The 20,746-nt window shown below is 41.2% G+C and overlaps 2 protein-coding genes across 4 annotated transcripts; one reads left to right on the top strand and one right to left on the bottom strand.

Moving 5' to 3' along the window:
- Window positions 1-135: 135 nt before the first annotated feature.
- dnajc7 (DnaJ (Hsp40) homolog, subfamily C, member 7) lies at window positions 136-10,836 on the bottom strand. 2 transcript variants are annotated; one of them, XM_080446603.1, is made up of 14 exons: window positions 10,741-10,836; window positions 8,499-8,587; window positions 8,268-8,392; window positions 7,007-7,120; window positions 4,820-4,894; window positions 4,592-4,710; window positions 3,944-4,097; window positions 3,557-3,721; window positions 3,027-3,118; window positions 2,801-2,874; window positions 2,451-2,597; window positions 2,172-2,324; window positions 1,902-1,973; window positions 136-1,781 (listed from the first exon to the last, which is right to left on the bottom strand). In XM_080446603.1, the coding sequence occupies exons 3-14, from the start codon at window positions 8,388-8,390 to the stop codon at window positions 1,744-1,746; spliced, it is 1,326 nt and encodes a 441-aa protein (XP_080302729.1). In that variant the 5' UTR covers window positions 8,391-8,392; window positions 8,499-8,587; window positions 10,741-10,836; the 3' UTR covers window positions 136-1,743. The 2 variants fall into 2 exon arrangements, with proteins under 2 accessions (XP_080302729.1, XP_080302728.1); XM_080446602.1 differs by having other exon boundaries at window positions 10,745-10,827.
- Window positions 10,837-11,404: 568 nt separating this feature from the next.
- On the top strand, window positions 11,405-16,903 carry nkiras2 (NFKB inhibitor interacting Ras-like 2). 2 transcript variants are annotated; one of them, XM_080447992.1, is made up of 4 exons: window positions 11,405-11,494; window positions 11,814-11,937; window positions 13,542-13,783; window positions 14,850-16,903. In XM_080447992.1, the coding sequence occupies exons 2-4, from the start codon at window positions 11,844-11,846 to the stop codon at window positions 15,090-15,092; spliced, it is 579 nt and encodes a 192-aa protein (XP_080304118.1). In that variant the 5' UTR covers window positions 11,405-11,494; window positions 11,814-11,843; the 3' UTR covers window positions 15,093-16,903. The 2 variants fall into 2 exon arrangements, with proteins under 2 accessions (XP_080304118.1, XP_080304119.1); XM_080447993.1 differs by having other exon boundaries at window positions 11,414-11,443.
- The last annotated feature ends 3,843 nt before the right edge of the window (window positions 16,904-20,746 follow it).

The raw sequence follows: 20,746 nt of genomic DNA, 5'->3' as shown, positions 1-20,746 counted from the left end.
ACTATGACCCAAACGGATTCCAGTTCTTCAGAATCAGATTGCAGTGCTGCTGTCATGTCATTGCAATTATTCATAATTATGTATTGGTAGTCATATTTCCTATCAAAACAGAACACTAAAAGAATTTAGGGGAAACCCAGATGAGGCAAACTTTATTTACATGGCTGATAACTTTCCATAGTCACAGGACTGTTTCACCCCGAGAGCAAAAACTATGAGAGCAAAGATGAGGACGCTTTTCATTTTCATTTTCAAGTGCACCAAGCGAACAACTCACATCAAACTCATTATACAGAAGCGATTGCACATTAAGTCCTCAATAATAATACTGTGCCCAAATATTTTAATGAGACTTTCAAAAATCACCCACAAGAGGGAGACCTGCAGTCTCTATAAGGTAAAATTAAAACAAAATCAACATTCTTCTACATAAGAACTGTCTTTTTAATACAATGACAGATATAGGACTATCTGTTGTTTTCAAGAACTGTAACAGGCAACACACTAAACCACTTAAACCCTAAATACTTTGTTGACAGGTGTCCCCCAGGGCTCCATACTAGGCCACCTAAATTTTTCTCTGTACATCAAATTTCTTCACCAAAAATAGCCACATGGGGGCAGTAGGGTTCAAGTGGTTAAGACAGCATATCAATATTTTATGATACAGAACAAGCAAAAACAACTTTTCCTGAGTTTGTGCCAGAGGGATGGTCATTATTGGTGCCCCTTTCAAAAAAAAAGAACAGCATCCTTATCTTACACTGATGGTTCTATCAGACAGCACATTTACAATAAATATACATATAAAAAGAAGAAAATAAAAATAAAGAACATAAGTCATCAACTATCAGCAAAAATTAACACTTTACATTCCAGTAAAATGTACAATGCAGCACCCGGTGAATGGCAACATCAAACATAAAATTGGTGGTGGAGGTGACAGTGCTAGCAAGAGCAGCCAGTACAGCCATTTCAATTGTCATCTTCCTACTGTGCTTAGGCTGCACTTTATGTATAAATCTGGGCTCCAGCTGTTGAGAAGGGAAAAAATGCTTTACTTGAACTGTTCCTGTTGGATTATGACAAGGAGACAGCTTTAAGAATTCATCCATAGCAGCAAACTGTATTTTTGTGCAGGTACTTTAAAAAAAAGGGGGATCATGTGTTCCTCTGCACATAAAATTCACATCGCTAGGTTGACTGGGTGTAATTGTCTTCGCTGGGCAAGATATCACTTTTCATGCTGGGAATACCTCCTTAGCACTACAGTAGGTCGAGGATAATAGCTTGCACAGTGCTCAGTATCTTCTCAAACATTCCCCCTGGGGTGTCACTTCCCGTTCCTGCATGGATCCCAAAAGCTCTGAGCATTTAGAGCTGCACAATTACACCCATTTAAAAATCCCACATCTATGTTGCATGACTTGGGAACCAATGTATTTTTACATTATCAGTGTTGCTTGCTATTACTACTGGCTTTCAAGTTTGCTTCACTCTTAGAGATACAACCACTTCAAAAACCAGTAACATCATTGTCAACTCGAGGATGGGCCTTCTTGGTATTGGTGTTATACTGGTGTTACCTCTTTTGCTGCATGTTGTCATTGGATAGCATTCATTCAGTCAATGGCATAGACAAGAATCTGACTCGCAAACAGTCAGATATGATAAATAAGGTTGGGTTGGGGGTTTGAAAATGTTGAATAGAGTCTTGATGGTTTGAGTAGTGGTATTCTCCAATTAACCAAACTGGAAGAAGAAATTTCCTGGTGCAGAAGCTGAAATTAAAAAGCATAAAAACTAATTAATAATGTGAAATATATACTGCAAAATCTGAATAGTGTCAAATGTAATAAAGTAGAAAACTACTGTTTCCCAACAGCTTTTTGTATACATACATGGATTGCCTTCGAAACTAAAACCACCCGGGCCACCAAAGAATGCCTTGAAAATGTTGTTGGCATCAAAATCTGGGGAAGGCACAAAAACGCACCATCAAATTACAGAAAGTTACAGGTTAATTAGTTTGCCTCCTGAACATAAGAAATGGCAACTTGAATACGTATCAGTAATAGAATGCTTAGGATACTAGACCCAATGATCTACAAAACTGACGCGCAACCATGTATGAATTAGGCTCAAGACTTCCCCGTTCCCCAGCTACTGACCTCCCATGTTCACGCCGTCGTCCTCCAGATCCTGACCGCTGTCATAGCGGGACTTTTTCTTCGCGTCTGAAAGCACAGTGAAAGCTTCGCCCACCTCCTTAAACTTCTTCTCCTCCTCCTTCTGCACCTCAGTGCTGGCCCCGCTGTGACGGTCTACAAAAAAGGAGGAGCTCGCTCAGTTCATGCCATGCTATCTCCCTGTATATATTATACAATGACACATTGCCCTGGGGCCATGGTTTATGTCACGCCAGGAAAACGTTGGTTCATGTCATGGACCTGGATGGTGCATGAGGGCCCGTTTGCGGTACGCCTTCTTGATCTCATCCTCTGTAGCGTGCTTGTCCACCCCGAGCACCTTATAGTAATCTTTCCGCTTGCTTTTCTTCAACTCCAGCTGGGCATTTTTCAGGAGGTGCTTGTGTTCTAGGGATTTGAGAAAGCGAGAAGACCAGAGTTAGCGAGAGGAGTCAAATTTCATTAAGTTGGCACCAGGTGTTACAGACATTAGGCCACGTTAAATAAAAGCAATGAAAGCCAGGTGTGGGAGGTTATACAGAGCCAAGGAAGCAGAGTTAGGGAAAGAAACAGCTGAGCAGCTGTGTCATACCGGGAAAAGACTGACTCACCTTTTGTCTTCTCCGTTTGATAAACCTTTTCATAATCCCGAACTGCTTCTTCATACTGTTCCGTTTCCATGTAGCTGTAAAAGCACACACATAACATGCAAGTTCATCGTCACTTCTTTGCATCGTTTGAATCATAACACAGAAACAAGGACAGCAAACACACTGCCTTTGTTGGAAATCTAAACAAAACAAACATCGATAGCAGCGTTATCTTCATTGGACATACCATTGCGCTCTCCGTAAGTAGGCCTTGATATAGGTCTCGTCCAGTTTGATTGCCTTGGTGCAGTCTTCAATGGCCTGATCTAGTTTTTTCAGCTTTCAAAGATGACAAAGAGGAAGAGTGGTCATTCAAGGACAAAAGAGAGGGAGGGGAGGAGGGGGATAGTGACCTAGTTCTGTCCGGTTAGACAGAGGAAAGTGATGTACAAATAGGTGAAGACATCTCAGCTAAAAATATAGAAGGTAACGGGGCCAGAGGGGGCTCTCTGTACAAGGTCTAAGTGGCTTTGCAAACATTTGAAATAGAATATCTGACACAGTGTGTAGATGTGTGTGTTATATATAATGCAAAGAGGACAGCCAGGATGACAGTTAGACCTATGACCCAAGAATGGCACTGGCATTCATTTTCAAATTACACTAGATGGTCTTTCAGTACGTTTTCACAGCAGTTATGGTGTGGGGTGAAATAAAGGGGGAAAAAAGATATACAGTATATATGTATATTCTTTTCCAGTAGTTGTTTTGGCTTACCTTTGACCCCACAGTACCCCTATTACAGAACAGCTTGGCATTTGTCTTGATATTGTTGGGGTCTATTGTCAGAGCCTCAGTGTACAGCTCATAGGCCGAGTCGTAGTTACCCTCCTTGAAAGCCTTGTTCCCTTCTTCCTTCTTGGCTCTGAGAGCTTTGGCATTCTGGAAGGACAAGACACAGCCTTAAAATCCACTACCTAATCAGTGAGGCAGCATCGAGACAAAATGGATCAGAGAAACTCATGAGGCATTTCTGATGCCCGCCTCCCTACATGGAAAATAATAAAACATGTGAACTTTTGAGTGTATAAGTTTGCCAATTAAACAAAACTAGGAAACATTGTTTCATGCATTTCATAGTCTCATAGTAAGCAGTGGACTCACTCTGCATGCAAGCCGAGCCTTCTCATGGTCGGGAGTCATTCGCAGGGCCTGGACAAAGAACTGGACAGCTTTGTCGATGCAGTCTTCATAGTACAGGCAAAGGCCACGCACATACAGGGCATCCCCATTTGTGGCATCCATTCGCAGAATATCACTTACAGGGAACAAAACAAACATGTTAATGGAAACATAAAGCGTTTTCAAATGCTATGTAAAAACGAAAAAAATGAAACGCTGTGTCACAGTCTTTTTAAAGTACCATACCAGTGGTCTATCATGTCTAGTTTTTTGCCTATGACTCACTGTATACTTGACATTTCTGATGATCATTTTCAAAAACATACTGTGGTTTACTTTGCTTGGTCTTCAAGGAAGCCAAAGTTTTACATTCATTCATTTAGTGCCGAAGCATTTTAATGACTTTGGATAAAATGTATACAAACATACAACAACCACACTTCAAAAAAATAAAGCAATTAATGGTCAAATTGTCGATTGTTTAGAAAACAATGTTGTGTTTAGAGTGGCATGGATGAGATTTAAATTTGTAGACACAAGTGGTGATGATTTCCTGTACCCTGACTACACTACACAGAGACACATTCCTAGCATCTCTAGTTGACATGGAAATTCATGACTTAATTATACCTGGCTACGGTCTGGGCCTCAGGATAACGCCCCAGCAAGGCTAGGCACTCTGCCTTCAGCACCTTGAACCTGTGACAGGCTGAAGCAGACTCCAAGGCACGGTCCATGCAGAAGACAACCTGGAGTTGCACAGAAACACAGTCACATCTGAACACCAGGGACAGACAATTTTGATATTCCACACATGCAACTTACTTAGATATGTGTTCAACCAAACCAATAGCATACCATTCTAAAGTCACGCTTTTCAAATCCTATCTCCGCCATTTTCTCAAACTCTAGGATGGATTCAGCATTCTTCACCTGAGAAGAGAATTTTGAGGATTCAGTGACAATGTAACAGACCAGTCATTTTCATTGTTTTATGGTGCCAATTCTTTTTTTTTTATTATTCTCTAACATTACAGAAAACTATGCGGTGCAGCTTGTCGATTTATTGATAGCTTGTAGAGATATCACTTGCCATTCCTGACTACTTTATGTTCTTCTTGACAAGCGACACCCCTGCATGATGGAGCAGTATCATGCAGTATGAAACTATGGACAGTTTAGGCATTTAGCTGGAACATCACAGGAACGTGTATCTGTGTTATAGTGGTTGAAAGAAGCACTGCGCTAGTACACAGGTATAGCGATCAGTTGGGTGGGGCACACACACACACACACACACACACACACACACACACACACACACACACACACACACACACACACACACACACACACACACACACACACACACACACACACACACACACACACACACACACACACACACACACACACACACACACACACACACACACACACACACACACACACACACACGATGCAATCGCTTGTGGTTAAGTTACACTTAACCAGCAGAGAGACTGAGAAACTTAAGATGGATTATTCAGTTTGAACTGATCTGTTAAAAATTACAAAAAACTTTTAACGATATTTAGTTTTAGCATTTCTACTTTATTTATGATAGTGACAGGTGGAGGAGAGAGAGAGGGGATGACATGCAGCAAAGAGCTGCATGTCGGGGTGGATTTGACCCCGGGCCACCTGCGGGAAGGACTGTGGCCTTATTTATGTGGCATGCACTCTTACTAGGTGAGCAAACAGGGCACCCCAAATAATTACTAATAATGTGAATTAAAAGACCATTGATTATTCCAGTGGTTTATCCGTCTCTGAAAAGACTTGGTTTACCGCTGAGCGATAACTACTTCATGTGGAAACCATGAAGTCCAATAAAATACTACTATGTGTATGGCTAATCTTTTGGTAAATTTTCCCCCTTTTTCTCCCAATTTAGTAATTATGCCAATAACCAAATTACCCACACTTGTAGTCTTGTCACTGGTGACCCCTACTGGTTGGTCCCAGTGATGGTAGTCTCGCGTAGCCAGACTTTCAGAGATCTCCGCCTACTGATAAGTCTGGTGAGGTTCTAATTCTGTGTGGGATAGAGGTGGGTGGTAACAAGTCTTAGAAAACGACACTGCAGAACCAATGCAAAGGACGTAGGGCTTCCTAAACAGGGCAGAGGCATTCAGTCGGTGTGGTATAGGCGGTAAATGAGTGTTCTAAAAGAAACAGTGGGGCGGCAGTGGTTCAGGGCTAGAGTGGCCGGGTAGAGTGAACTGGAAACCGCAAGGTTCCCAGTTCGATCCCGGGCTGGGGCGCTCCCCCAGAGTCAGTGTCGAAGTGTCCTTGAGCAAGACGCTGAACCCCTAATTGCTCCCGATGAGCAGGTTGCATGGTTTCCTCCGCCATCGGTGTATGAATGTGTGTGTGAATGGGTGAATGGCACAATCAATGTAAAGCGCTTTGGATAAAAGCACTATATAAATGCACCATTTACCATTTACTTTCACCGGCCATCCAAGCACATACAATGAATGTAGGTGTATTCAGACGATTGGTAGCCAGAGATAGGTGGAGACTACAGTGATGGTATTTCAACTGCCACTGCTCGGAGCCTCACCGAGAGGACATAGTGCATGCAAAGGAACACCCTATTCGTCACAGCTCAACTCCTCTGCTGACAGGTGCCCTTGACCATCCTATAGGAGTCGCTAATGCAGCAACAAGGACTGACCTTCCCGCCCGGCTTTCTTCCCATGAACACGGACAATTGTGCTTGCATGGATGCCCGGCTAAGTCAAACGCACCGCGGAGGGTTGAAACCCGTGGTCTCCAATGTGGTGTGGCAGGGAATTTACCCCCGTGCCACCTACTGTATGAGCCCAGCATTGGTTCCTTTTAACAACTTGAAACTTGCTTTCATCAGAAATTAACTGTGACCACAGATCATCTCTTAAGTGCTGCAGCAGACTCTCTCACTCTGTTTGCAGTCATTTGTCCAAGGCAGAGATACTACAAGTTGACAGATCATGCTGGTTCCGGCTGAGGCTGACTCACCTCCTGCTGGGCCTGGCTGTTGTCTGGCTCCAGCTCCAGAACCCTATGGAAACAACGGCTGGCAGCCATTGCATTGCCGAGGGTCAGGTGGCACTTACCCTCTCGTAAATGGCCCTAGGAGAAAGTTATAAATGGAGTGACATGTCCCAAATTTCCTCAGGAAAAATAAATAAATAAATCATTATATATATATATATATATATTATATACAGTATATATATATATATATATATATATATATATATATATACACACACACACACACACACACGTACTGTATGTAAATACTGTACATCGTGACAGCCCTATTTATCTCCAATTGTATATTCCTCAGATCTTGAATCTTTAATGACTAGCCCATATATCCCACTAGGCCTTGCACATTCAAAACATTAGTACCAATTTATTTAGTAGTACTAGTCAATTGACCCTAAATTAAGCTCAGCCCCCACCACTCTGCAGCTCTAGGTCTGGCAAACAGCGCTGCTGCTCCACCATTGACTTGAATGGAATCATCATGGATTTTCCCACATAACATAACAGATCATTATGGGGGTCAGAGCTTCAAAATCTCTTCTAAATCTTGTCAACAAGGCCTGCGAGTCGTGTCATTTTCCCAACATTAATCTGTGTGTGTGTTCAACAACACTTACACAGCCTTGCAGTTTCAGTGCAGATTTCAGCTTGGGGAAAGGGATGAAAAATGCACCTTCCAACCGCTCTTTGGATATGTGGAATCACTGTTGCTGGTCCATAGTCACCACAGCGTTATCATAGTATACCTATTCTTGCTATTAATGTTGCAAATGATTGTGTGTGAAGGTATTTAACATTGACAGCTATGATATGTGATATGCCACATATGCCAGTTAGCAATTGTTGCTACGCTGGCATTGGACAATCGCTATTGGGGGGAGGGGCTTAGCAAAGGGTCAATTATGTTTCCCCCTTTTTCTCTCAATTTAGTTGTTATGCCAATTTCCCATTACTGTAGCCCCTTGTTGCTACTGACTGGTTGGTTGGTTGACACACGCAAACCACTTATTTTCACCTGACTTTCACCGGGAGGACATGATATACAATGAGGTAAACACTGTTCCTCCTAGTTCAACACTCCACTGAACAGCCGCCCTGACCTACCTGTATGAGGTGTAGTGACAGAGGTCACACTCCTGCCCTGCTACAAACACCTGCCCATCCCACACTGTGAAGGGCAAGCCACCCGAGCACCCACATCTTAATAATATTTTCTACAACCTACCTTCACGAAAGTGTCGTCTAACCGCACTGCTTGCTGGGAGTCCTCCAGAGCCTCTCTGTACCGATACAGCATCATTAGGGTGGCTGCACGGTTTCCATAGTAACTTGTATTCTTGGGGCACATGTCTGTAAGGAAAATCAACAACTTATTACCCACTAATTGTGACTAACATCACAGCAGAGGTCATTTTTTCCAGTGGGATGATTAATTTAAAACTAATGAAAGCATTACCTATGGCCTTGGTATAGTAATTGAATGCTTCAGAGTAATCCTTCTTGACATAATAGGCATTGCCTTGTTCTTTGAAGCCCTCTGCTTCCCTGAATAAAAGAGAGTAGAAATACAAATTAATTAAATCTAAATAGATTTGAGCAGAGCTGGACAATGCAAATGAGAGTTTATACTATTCATAAAGAAGAACACAGTGGTTACACTGACCACGCAGGGGAGCCCGTTCTCCTCGAGAAACGTATAATGGATAGTTACTTAAATGTACATATTGTAAGTTATGTCTTCCTAAATCACAAAATGTTGTTATTTTTACACTGTTATAAAATGTAAAACAAGGATACAATCTCTCAATTAAATGTTGAGTTGTAGTTATAAAATGAATAACAAATTCAAACATTTCATGACTTACATTGTTTTAATACGTGATATGTGTTCTATAACTAGTAACCATGTTACTTATGGTCAAACATAACTTAGTATTTGTACTTTTTGATTATTACCATTAGTATCCATTGTACGTTTCCCAATGAGACCCGGGACAGCCCTGTCATGATGTATCAAATATGCATACAAAGTGTTATGTAAAGTGTAATGGTGTTGTGCTCCAGATTTACAATCATATAAGTCAGTGGTACCCAGATGACAGAGAAGTGACAATTTGAGGACTTTTAAGACCTTTTTAATACCTAAAAAAAAAGTAATCAACAAACTATACTATAAAAACTGGTCAAACATTGGCCAAATTGTCAATTAATATAAGAAAGAGGCATCAATTTTGACAATAGCCGATCTAATAGATGTGATATTTTCACAATATTTATCTGTGGAACCGAGTCAAACAAAATGTAATGCCTCAACTCCTACATTCCAAGTGCTTGTCAGGGTGGGGGGAGGGGGTCCCCGGTTCAAATAGGATTATTTTGGGGAGGTCACATCCTGAAAAGGTTGAGAACCACTGATGTAAGTAACACTGGTGGAACATGGCTCTTTGGTGTTATGTTGCACAAACAAACCCCACCGGCGTGCATGCGTTTAGGAACGTGAAAGGTATATAGTTTGCATCATGGAGGGGGCTCTTCCTCTTACGCAGTACGCAACCAATCTACCAGCTAAACATAGACCGGCCCGGGAACCAAACCAGCAGCCCAGATGAAGAGGTAGGTACTAGGTTCCCAACCAACAACACGTAGGTATCTTATACCAGTCAAAAGGAGAAAGGGAGGGGAGAGAGGAACATGTGACACCATCATGTGGGCAAACTGCAACTGCTTTTCTTGGAAGCATGTTTCACTTCACGATAAAGACCAAATGGTATGCGACTGACTGACAGAAAGGCAGCTAATAACTTATCTGAACACACTAGCTCAGGGGTCTTCAACAGGGGGTCCTCAGAGTTACTACAGGGGGTCCTCAAGAGTTACTACAGGGGGTCCGCCAAATCTTTGTGTGATAGGATATAAATTTTTTACATTAACCACTTGAACCCTAGCATCCCTATTCTGAGGAGAACTTTAGCCAACAATAGCAGATCTACAAGCTCACAAGGAAAAAAAGACCAGTTATTGTAAAGTAAAGACCAAAAGACCAAATATTGATGACGCTTTAAAGTGGTTAAATGTCTGAAAAGAACATGAATCCAACCTGCACTGATAACATAGCCCGGATACATGACTGTCATATATTATATGACAGTGTCGTGACACAGTCATAGCTGACCATCTTGTAATCCAAGGCTAGCTGATGACAGTGCTGTCAAACAAGTCTATGAAGCTTATCTATGAAATGTATGAAAAAGCCTGCAACACAATTTTATACAAGATGCAGGGACCCCCCCAGTCCCTGCTTCATCTCTCTCTCTCTCAGCTAAGGGGTCCTCCTTGGCCTGGAAAAACGTTGAAGACCCCTGCACTAGCTGCATTATATCATTAAAACAAACCAGCCCACTAGTACACCCGAACAACGATGAATGACAGTAAAAGTAGCCCATGGCAGGTTGTTGACTGACTGACTGACTGACTGCTCATGTCATTCCAGCAGCACAGACAGACAGTGGAGGACGGGTCGGCTCGGCTAGCGCTATCTATAGGTTGCTAACAAGAAGCTAACAGTTTGTGCTCTTTGTGCGACAAGAACGTTCACCCTGACGGGACGCTTTAGACGCGGTGACAACAGCGGGCCGTTAACGCCAGGGCTTCGTCTGACCTTGACGCGACATAAACCGTTACTCTCGTCGTCCTCCTACCTACCTCTCCAGCTCCTCGTCACTGAGCATCTCCTCCATGTCTGGGTCCATGGTCACATCATCACAGTCCACCGTCGCCATTTTGCCCGATGCACAGGAGGAGGTGGGCGGGGCCCGCATTTGTCAGGCTGGGCGTCAAATCCCCGTGGTGTAAAGTAACGAAGTACATTTACTCAAGTACGGTACTTACTACTTAAGTTTTTTTTTATTTTTTAACTTTACTGGTGTATTTCCAAATTTCGGTACTTTTACTTCTGCTGCACTACTTCTCAGATGCAAATATTGTACTTTTATTTAACTACAATTATTTGAAAACTTTATAGTTTATTATTACAAAACATACATTAACCACTTCAGCTCTGAATGCATTTTGGCCATTTGAAAATAGCCGATCTACAAGCTCACTCACAGCTCACAATGCCTCGTGATGCGACGCTTGTAGATCTGCTATTTCCAAAAGACTTGAAAACGTGTGAAATGGGACATTCTGCATAATGAGTACTTTACACTTACATTTTGATGCCAATACTTGAAATCCGGACTTCTACTTGTAACCGTATTGTCTACATTGCAGTATTATTGATACTTTTACTTAAGTAAGAAATGTGAGTACCTTTTCCGCCACTGTCACAAGACCACGCCCCCTTGAACGTCCGCAGCGGTGACGTAATCTGTATGTAAACAGGAAGTAGCTCACAGTCAGGTGAGAAGAAGCTAAATTGAGCCATTTTTCCACGATCAAAACATTCATGTAGTGAGTAATCTACAACGTTATAGTGGTTATTGGGGCGTAGAAGGTGTTGTAATTGTTTGATTCCTGTTGTTCAATTGATTGTTCAGATAATGATCGTTGTGTGATATCGTGTTTCTCTGGAAGCTAAAGCTAATGCTGTCAGTCGCTGCTTTGACTAGCCTGCATAGTTCGAATAAGAGCAAATAATCTAATTAATCTGCGATTATTATAACTACAGAACCAGCCGAGACTCCAGATTATAGGATCAATACATTCCCTGTTGTTTATGAACTGCACGAGAGATTTCTTCATTTGTTTAACGTTACCAAATGTTTTACAGGTTTCCTGACAGAAAGCAATAATTATAATCATGGGGAAAAGTTGTAAAGTGGTGGTTTGTGGCCTGTCTGCTGTTGGTAAAACAGCCGTACTGGAACAACTGCTGTATGCCAACCATGTTGCAGGTACGTTGTGTGGCAAAACTTCTATGTGGCACAGAGTGATGAATATTGCTAAAACTGTACTGTACTTTGGGATACAGGATAGGTGGGCACTTAGGGACATCTGGGCACCTCGATGTTAAATTGGCTATTTTGTCCAAAATATTAAAAATATATATATATTTGAAAAATGGTCTTAAGTAATGTAAAGTATACATGATGTGAACATGCACGGTACATCATTATCAGACTTAATTTTATCCTTCAACTTCTTGTTAATGCCCCAAAATGACTGGATATACAGATTTTGTAGCAATTGTAGAAATATTAGACCTTAATGTTTAAGCATGTTCTAATCTTGTATACTTTACTTAAAAACATTTTCCAAATATTTTAACATTTTGGAAAAAATAGCCAATTCAATACCGAGGTGCCCACTCTTGCTTGGTGCCCACCTATCCTGTTACCCATAAATTCTATGTAGCACAGAATGATGAATATTGCTAAAACTGTACTTTTCAGCCACAGATTGTTATCGTTGTTCCAGCAGAGCTGTAGATGCAGCAACCGCATGTGTAAATGTATCATGTTTGGCATGTATTCGAATCAGAATTTGGCAGCATTTTTTTTTGTTAGGATAAGGATAATTCCTTTTAACAGGTTGCGACATATACTTGTGAAAAATGCACAATACATTGTAAGGTCGCTTCCTGTGCTGAACATTTGAATTTGTTTTATTCTATCAAAACCGCACAACACCACTATGAATTTGTCTTCTTTAGGTAAATAATGTTTTATTTTTATTGTATTATATTACATTTTTTATAAGTGTTTCTTGACTAAAGCCTGAATTATATTTGGTTGTGCATTGTGTTGGGCATGAAAAATAGCAGATGTACAAGCTCACAATATGTTGTGTCGTGAGCTTGTAGATTGTCTGTATGCAACCATGTATAACTGAGGCTTAATGGTTCTGGCATGAAAGAATCAATACTGTACTCTGCACACCAGACATGCTCATGCCATCCATCCATTTGTACTATTGATTGAGGCCACTTATGATGAAGTGCAGAAGATGGTACACAGAGACATGGAAATGGAACAGTTTTCTGCTAGTATGGCTCAGCTTGAGTGATTTCTGTTGAATATTTTAAGCGGTGTGGCAAACCTTTTGTTAAAGACATACTTCATGTACAGTACCGTCCTAACAGTTCAAAATAAGCAGAGTGAATAATAACGTTTGGGTGGTTTGACAATGTTGAACTTCTCTGTGGAGAATCAAGATTTCTCTACATATTGTGTTCATGCATTCACTTCAAACTAGCCCAGATAATTTCAACATTACATGTAATGATCTGGGGTTATTACATGTATAAGGGTCTAGTATATAAAACCTATAAAAAAGCATGGACGTACTAAGTTAGCCTACTGACAACGCACACAAGGAATCATTCCAGTGGTTAGCGAGATTAGCCCTGGACACACACAGCACTCTGGCTAGCCTCCTACAGAGCTTTGCTGTAACATTGTATATTATTGTATGTATTCATCAACTGGGTCACAGCATTTTGATTCCATCTGTCAGTGTGATCATGATGATGTGCCTGTTGTAATGTGTCATCTGTTAGGCTCTGAGCCCATGGAGACCTTGGAGGACATATATATCGGCTCTATAGAAACCGACCGTGGCACGCGGGAGCAGGTGCGTTTCTATGACACCCGAGGGCTCAAGGACGGGATGGAGTTTCCTCGACATTACTACTCCTTTGCAGATGGCTTTGTGCTTGTTTATAGCATCGATAGTAAAGAGTCCTTCAAGCGAATGGAGTCACTCAAGAAGGACATTGACCGCAGCAGGGACAAGAAAGAGGTGAGGACCATCCCACTTTGTAGTGTTGTTAAACAGAATTAGGCGGTCCACAAGGGATAAAGTGATCAATATGTTCACACATATTGATGTGACTGTGTTAGACATCAAAATCTATTGACTCATCTCGTGGATTATAACAGCATGTGAGTCAGAGAGCTTGTTCTGTCTCTCTCGCTCTAGACTTGTTTATCCTGTTCTGTGACTCTAAAATCTAGAGGCACACAACGGGATAAACGATTATAAACATGATCAGTTTACTCGTAGTTTGGAGTATAATAACAGTATGTGAATTTGTTTTGTATATTCGGTGATCGAAGGATGTCACTCGGGCAATATTCTCTTTCTACCACTCACTCTAGAATAGGAAGAACGCATGCATAGTTCAATTCAGAGAATTTCTAAAATAGCTAAAATAGCAGATCTACATGCTCACAATACATCACGATGCAACACCTTGTGAGCTTGTAGATAAGCTGTTTTCTCTATTTATCGTACAACAAAGCTCATAGGGCTTAAAGGAGCACTTAACCCATTTCAACCGTATATGCTCATAAAATGGCACAATTTCTGTGTACTCACTCTGTGTCTCATTGGTGGACAGTTCAGATACCAACGACGTCATCGGTGGGGATTCCAAGCTATTAGAAAGTACAGCCTCTCTTCTTGGAAAGTTGGCATACTGAAATAGAAGCCATTGTTTTTGCATTAATAAACAAGAAATGATGTAGAGGAATTAATGTTGACAGAAATTTGCTTTGTGTTCACAAACGCATTTTAAATTGTTTATATCGTACATAAAGAGTAAAGACTCCAAAATAACGATGCATTTACATACAATGTTTGAAATCTTGCTTGAAATGACCAAACCTACCTCCATTAAGACACAGACCGAGTAGACAAAAATGGTGCCATATATAATGAGCATTAGTAAGGACAATTGTTAAGATTGATTGAAAATGGGTGAAGGGGCCCTTTTAAGTGGTTAATCTGTATAAGGTATGACAAAATGTCTGCTAAACATGCACAGAAACTGTAAAATGTGTTGTGTTGTAACATCTGTTCCCAGGTGACCATTGTGGTGCTGGGTAACAAACTGGACAAGCAAGAGGAACGTCGGGTAGACTCGAACGTGGCCCAGAACTGGGCTAAAGCTGAGAAAGTTCGCTTGTGGGAAGTGTCTGTGGTGGACCGGCGCACACTCATTGAGCCCTTCGTCTACCTGGCCAGCAAAATGACTCAGCCACAGAGCAAGTCCACATTCCCCCTCAGTCGCAACAAGAACAAGGGAAGTGGTTCGACCGACAGCTGAGTAACCAGAATGGAAGGCCTGGATGAGCAGGGAGATAAAAGGGGAGAGTGGAGGTGTTTTAAGGGAACTGCAGGTTTGCTGAAAGGTCAGTAAGCTTTTGGGGATTGAGGGAAAAAGTTTTTATTGAGAGCAAACAAGGCAGGATGATTGTATTCATATTGAACTCCATAAGTATTTGGAAAGTGACGTTTGACATTTTATTTCTTTACTGCTACAGTCCGTGAGTTTTATGTCGTCAAAATGTCTAGTAGGGAGCAGGGAGACAGCCCCCAACCACTGCAAATGTACCAATTCTGTTGTATTATACTCTACCTGATACAGATTGTTAAAATGTTTGAATCATTAAATTTAACCTTTCATGAGATAAAAAAAAGTAATCTATGATATTAGCTGTCTATGACATATCTGTGATGTATAACTACACATTTGGGCATCCCAAACAGAGCCCCAATTATAAAATGAGATGTTAAGCTAAATCATTATGCGCAAATACATTTGTGCCCTACTGGCAGTGGGTATAAAGAATGTGGTGCTGATCGGTCCTGTTGTCAGAAAGGTTAGCTCTGAACACACGCACACAGACCGACGGTCTTATAGACAGCCAGCTCCCCCAGAGCCACAGCTTAGTAATACTCTGATTAAAGACAATATTCAGCACTTTAATCACGCTGTGTCATAGGACATCTAAAGTTATCAAAGTATGGAGCTAAAAATATCAAACATGTCACATGTCACACTGTTCATACTTATGGATCTAACTGTATATAGATTAATGCAATGTAACTATTCACTACAGGTATACAAAAACATAAATCACGTGGAAACATTTACAGAGAACAGATTTTTGCATCCCATAATGTTAAAGCCTATGCTAATGCAAATCGTGTGCTGGGTCAGAGTATATTGGGTTGAATGAGTGTTGATATAAGTGTTATTTGTTAGTGGGGAGATTTGTTACACTACTGGTCCTCTTGGTTTCAATGTGGAATGTTAATGTGAATGATTGGCATTCCTAAAATCTTTATAGTAGGTCCATTCCAGTCTTGTTATATTCCAACTGATTTTCCAGAAGCACTTATTGCCTTTGTAGTTTGTTTTATGCTAAAATAAAAGATTGGTGCTATGAAGGACGAGATGGCATTATTTGTTCATAAGTTCATTTGCAGGCTCAGGTGTGATTCTACTTATTATTTTGAAGTTATGTTTAAAAGCGTTTGCGCACAGCATATAAGATGAGAAATTATGTCACAGACTTCCGTAGATTGATGAAAACTTTCCCCAGTTGAAGCTGCAATACATTTTAGTGTTTAAATCTGTCAAAAGAACTGCAGAATTATTTTCAAATGGCTACTGAACTATTGAGGTCTAATCAGGGTGCGGTATCAGGTTAAATGTTTCATCAAAAACTATGACATGTTGTAACATGTTTATGTGACTGTTCATAGATCATGAAGCTGTTAATGTCCTCTTTAAGTGTACTTGCTTGATACATTTGCATGTATTGTAAAGAAGCTATTTTCTTCTGTGCCTCGCTGGTAGCGGTGGTTGGTATTTCATGTTCTGGTACAGTAACAGTTTCATCGTGGGACATTTTCCTGCATCCATGATTGCTCAGCCATCACAACAGCATGTCCCTCTGAGCTCAGACTTGCAGGTTAAAAATGATTACTGGTTGAGTTGTTTCCAGGCCAGCTGTAACCCTTCTGATGTGCATTCCAAGAGATGGTTGGAGGTGAATCATTCAGATATGCTTTCAAACATTGATTTTTTTTGTGTATTTGAAAAGGCTCAATAAACTGAAGCTTACAGAACTGGTAACTGTCATTTATTTTTGCAGTTTGCTTTACTGCCAACAGAGGTCTCTGCTGTGTTGCAACATGGCTCTGTGGATGTCAATGAATCAGTCCACTAGACCAAATTAATGTCTCTGAGAAATGATTATTAGTTATGACCATAATGAACGTGACACCCCTATTACTACAAACACTCTATAGTCTATAGCAATGATTTCTATCAGAATATACAGTGATTTCACACATATTTAACAAAACTAAAATCACTCGAACCCTCTTCAAACGCTTAAAAAGTAGGAATTTAAAACATCCCAAAAAAGGTAGCACATTCAAAATTTCAAATCAACGGCGGACAAAGTACTGACATTTCCTTTTTTTTTTGGCACACCAATAAATGAAACGGCGTGTTTCGGCTATGAGCCTTCATCAGAGCACCTGTTCAAACGCTGCTGTGCTACACCTTTCTCCCAGTCTTCATTGTTCCTATCGCAAAGCTTTGCACCTTATGCGCTAGGAATGGGGCCCATAATGTAATGTCTATTAATGCTATGCCATAAATGAGCTGAATTTGGAAATTGTTTCACATCTAGCGGAAGAAACTAGGAAGGATTCCATTTGGTTTGTGAGTGACAGTGAAAACAGATCTGTGGAGACAAGGTCAGAGATGTTTAGGCAGAGGAAATGATCCGCGCATTCCACACGGGCACATTGACTGGAAAGGTTAATGTAAGCTAATGAGAAAATCACAAGTGGAACATTTCTGAAAGGATACTGCTCTCACCTTAGTTTCCCCTCTGGGCAAAACCATGTAACATTTCATTCAGTCATGTTCTTTTTAATAGCTAGAAGAGAGAGTCAAAGCATTGATGGTGCCTTACAATCTCACAGTTGAATTATGAAAACACGGTATTGCCCTCAGTTTGTAAGTGTGAGAGTTCAGACGAATGGTGAGGTCCTTTATTGTCCTATTTGTCTGATTTATTCTAATGTCAAGGTGAACAAAGACATGCTCTATAAAATTGCTCTATGGCTATGTGGACAGCCAGCAAAAAAAGGGGTTGAAACATAACAAAATGTGAAATACATATTTGCCAACCTTGGGAAACATTTGTCACTTGTCCCTTTGATTTATGAACATTCGCCTTCCAGTGAACTGCAGTGGCCACTGAAAATGTGAAATGTCAGTAACAGAGCAATGGCCTTTTATCAGTACCAATTACATTTGGTTTGTCAGAGAAAACACACCAAATTAACTCATGACTGCAACGGACAACCCAAGATTTCAGGGAAACGTAAAACAAATGCTTTTTTTCCCTTTTCTTTTTTACAATGGTGATGATGGAGTTCAGCTCTGGCAGCTGCTCTATTGACCTTCTCATCAGTCTTTGCTCCCAGCTCTGTCACGACATAGAAGATTGGGTTTCAGTACTCGAGATAGAGGCAATTCCACACAGCAAAGGGATGCACAGTTTCTGTGGACTGGACAAATCACCACTATCATCTGGTTTGACCTCAGACCCCCTCAAGTTCATTTGGCCAGCAGCACAGGGAGCAAACTGATCTGGGAAAAGGCATACTGAATCTTGATCACGAGCCATAGGGCTTATATTGACTATTGTGTGTGTGTGTGTGTGTGTGTGTTTGCTGAGACTGCTGGGAAAGGGTGACACCTTTGTCATGCAAGTGGACAAGCTACCACATTGTCTGCTCCTAGTCAATAGACACTTACCCAGTAAAGCACTGAAGAACCACACTCTGGAAGCAGAAAATCTAATCGATTTATTTGACTCCTCCATGTGTCACTCTGCCTCCTTTTTTCCCGTAACATTTGTTAACCTCATGTGTACCTGTGGCATTGGGGTGAGGTTTGTTGTCGCCTGCAAGCGGAGCGCTCCACCACAGCAGTAACACCTGTAATCAACTAGGCTGATTGTCTGTCAGACTTTAACTGGCTGTCAATCAGGCCTGTTCTCTATCTTGCAGTGAGATTATGTGTCACTGTCTGTAGCAGGTTCTAAGTAGGGATTCATTGATAATAACACAGTGTTGGGGGGGTACAACTAAACAACAACAACTTAACTCAAATGGACAGGCTGCAAGCAAGCTGTGGTTACCTTTCAGGATGTTTTTGTCCATGTGGCTTGGCCCCTGAGCTGGCCCTTCACTACGAGTTAAGAGCACAAACGGATAGGGCTGATTGACTGTCACTAAGTTGTAAAGTATGTATACATTTAAGGTAAATTATTATAATAAAATGTAAATTATACAAAGGACAGCCACAGTATATCTGTGCACACAGAAGCCCACACATACCAACATGGATGAAATGCCTGAAGCTGAACGTTTATGTAGTTTGACGCAGAGGGTCGGCTGCATTTTGATGGTGCGTGTGTGTGTGTTTGGGGGGACTGCTGCGATAAGAGATAAAGCCTGATGTTTATTACGGCGGAGGGTGCCTGCCACTCCATCCATCTGCAGTCAGATAGCGTATTGGATCAATACACCAACTACACCAGTGTCATGGCTCAGCCAAGGTCATCATGTCCTGCCATTCCACTGGCTTTTGTCATGGCTAGGGATATAGCTGGGTTTCCTTTGATTGGCATCCAAAGAAGTGTGCTTGATGTTGTGCTTAACTACCATTTTCCACAAACAAAGGACTGGCATGATGGCTTGTGGTGCAGAGTGCAATTAACACACAGTCCAGGACTCACCTCCAAATGAACAAGGACGTGGACAGTCAGTGAAAACCAGCTGCAGGGGCTAATGACAAGATAATATGGGTTGATGGAGGAAAGCATCATGTCTATGTATCACAATTCATCACAATATGAACAGTCCAGAGACAGATGCTCCAGCTCCTCTGCCTAGTATCAGTATCACAAGGGCGGTTCACTGGATTCAGTGTTCATGGTGGACAGATTGGATTGGCAAACACATGGATGTTAAACGGGATTCAAGTGTAGTTCAGAGCCTAAGCATTCGGCAGTGTCTGGAGTCACTACTGGTGGCAGGTGGCAACCTGTAGAGAATAGTCTGAAGGAATTTGCTTGTTTCTAGACTACATCAGCTATACAAAATATGTTGCCTTATCGCTAATTTCTGTATGAAATGATAAAGGAGTGCTGTTAGCTAATTACTGTATGAAATAATAAAGGAGTGCTTATTGTACTTTAAACCTTTCTTTCACTGTTGTATTTCTGCAAAGCACCAAACATGCCTTAACACTGACAGGTAAGTTTATTCTGAGTGTACAATAATAATGAACACTTAAAATGTAAATGAGTATTAACCCTATCAGCCATATTTGATATTTGCTGTATCAGCCCCAAGCATTTTTCTGCAAGGTGGGGTACACACATTCATCGAACCCAAACGACCTACTTGCAAACTTAAGAGTCGGATATAGAATCCCAGTTCTGAGATCTGCCATACCAATCAACAGGCACCTGCTCCTATATAGTAACGGTTTCCATGTGTTTGATAGGTATGAATATTTCATTAATCCAGAATCAATAAATGAATGCTATATCCTTTATGCATTGATATAACACTCACCACACGCACGCGAGCGCACACACACACATACATACACACACACACACACACACACACACACACACACACACACACACACACACACACACACACACACACACACACACACACACACACACACACACACACACACAGAAAGTTACAATGAATTTAATCTAAAAGCTTTACACAAGTTCTAAGAGGTTTTTATTGTCACAAATCCATCCCATGTCCTCTCTGTGGTAGAATACTGCAGGCCTGCTTCATTTATAGTACTTTGTCATACGACAGTGTCGCTCACGGAAAATAGCCAATCTACAATCT

Source organism: Gymnoscopelus braueri (assembly GCF_963280865.1).
Source record: "Gymnoscopelus braueri genome assembly, chromosome: 13".
NCBI lineage: Eukaryota > Metazoa > Chordata > Actinopteri > Myctophiformes > Myctophidae > Gymnoscopelus > Gymnoscopelus braueri.
This window is presented reverse-complemented; position numbering and strand designations above follow the sequence as displayed.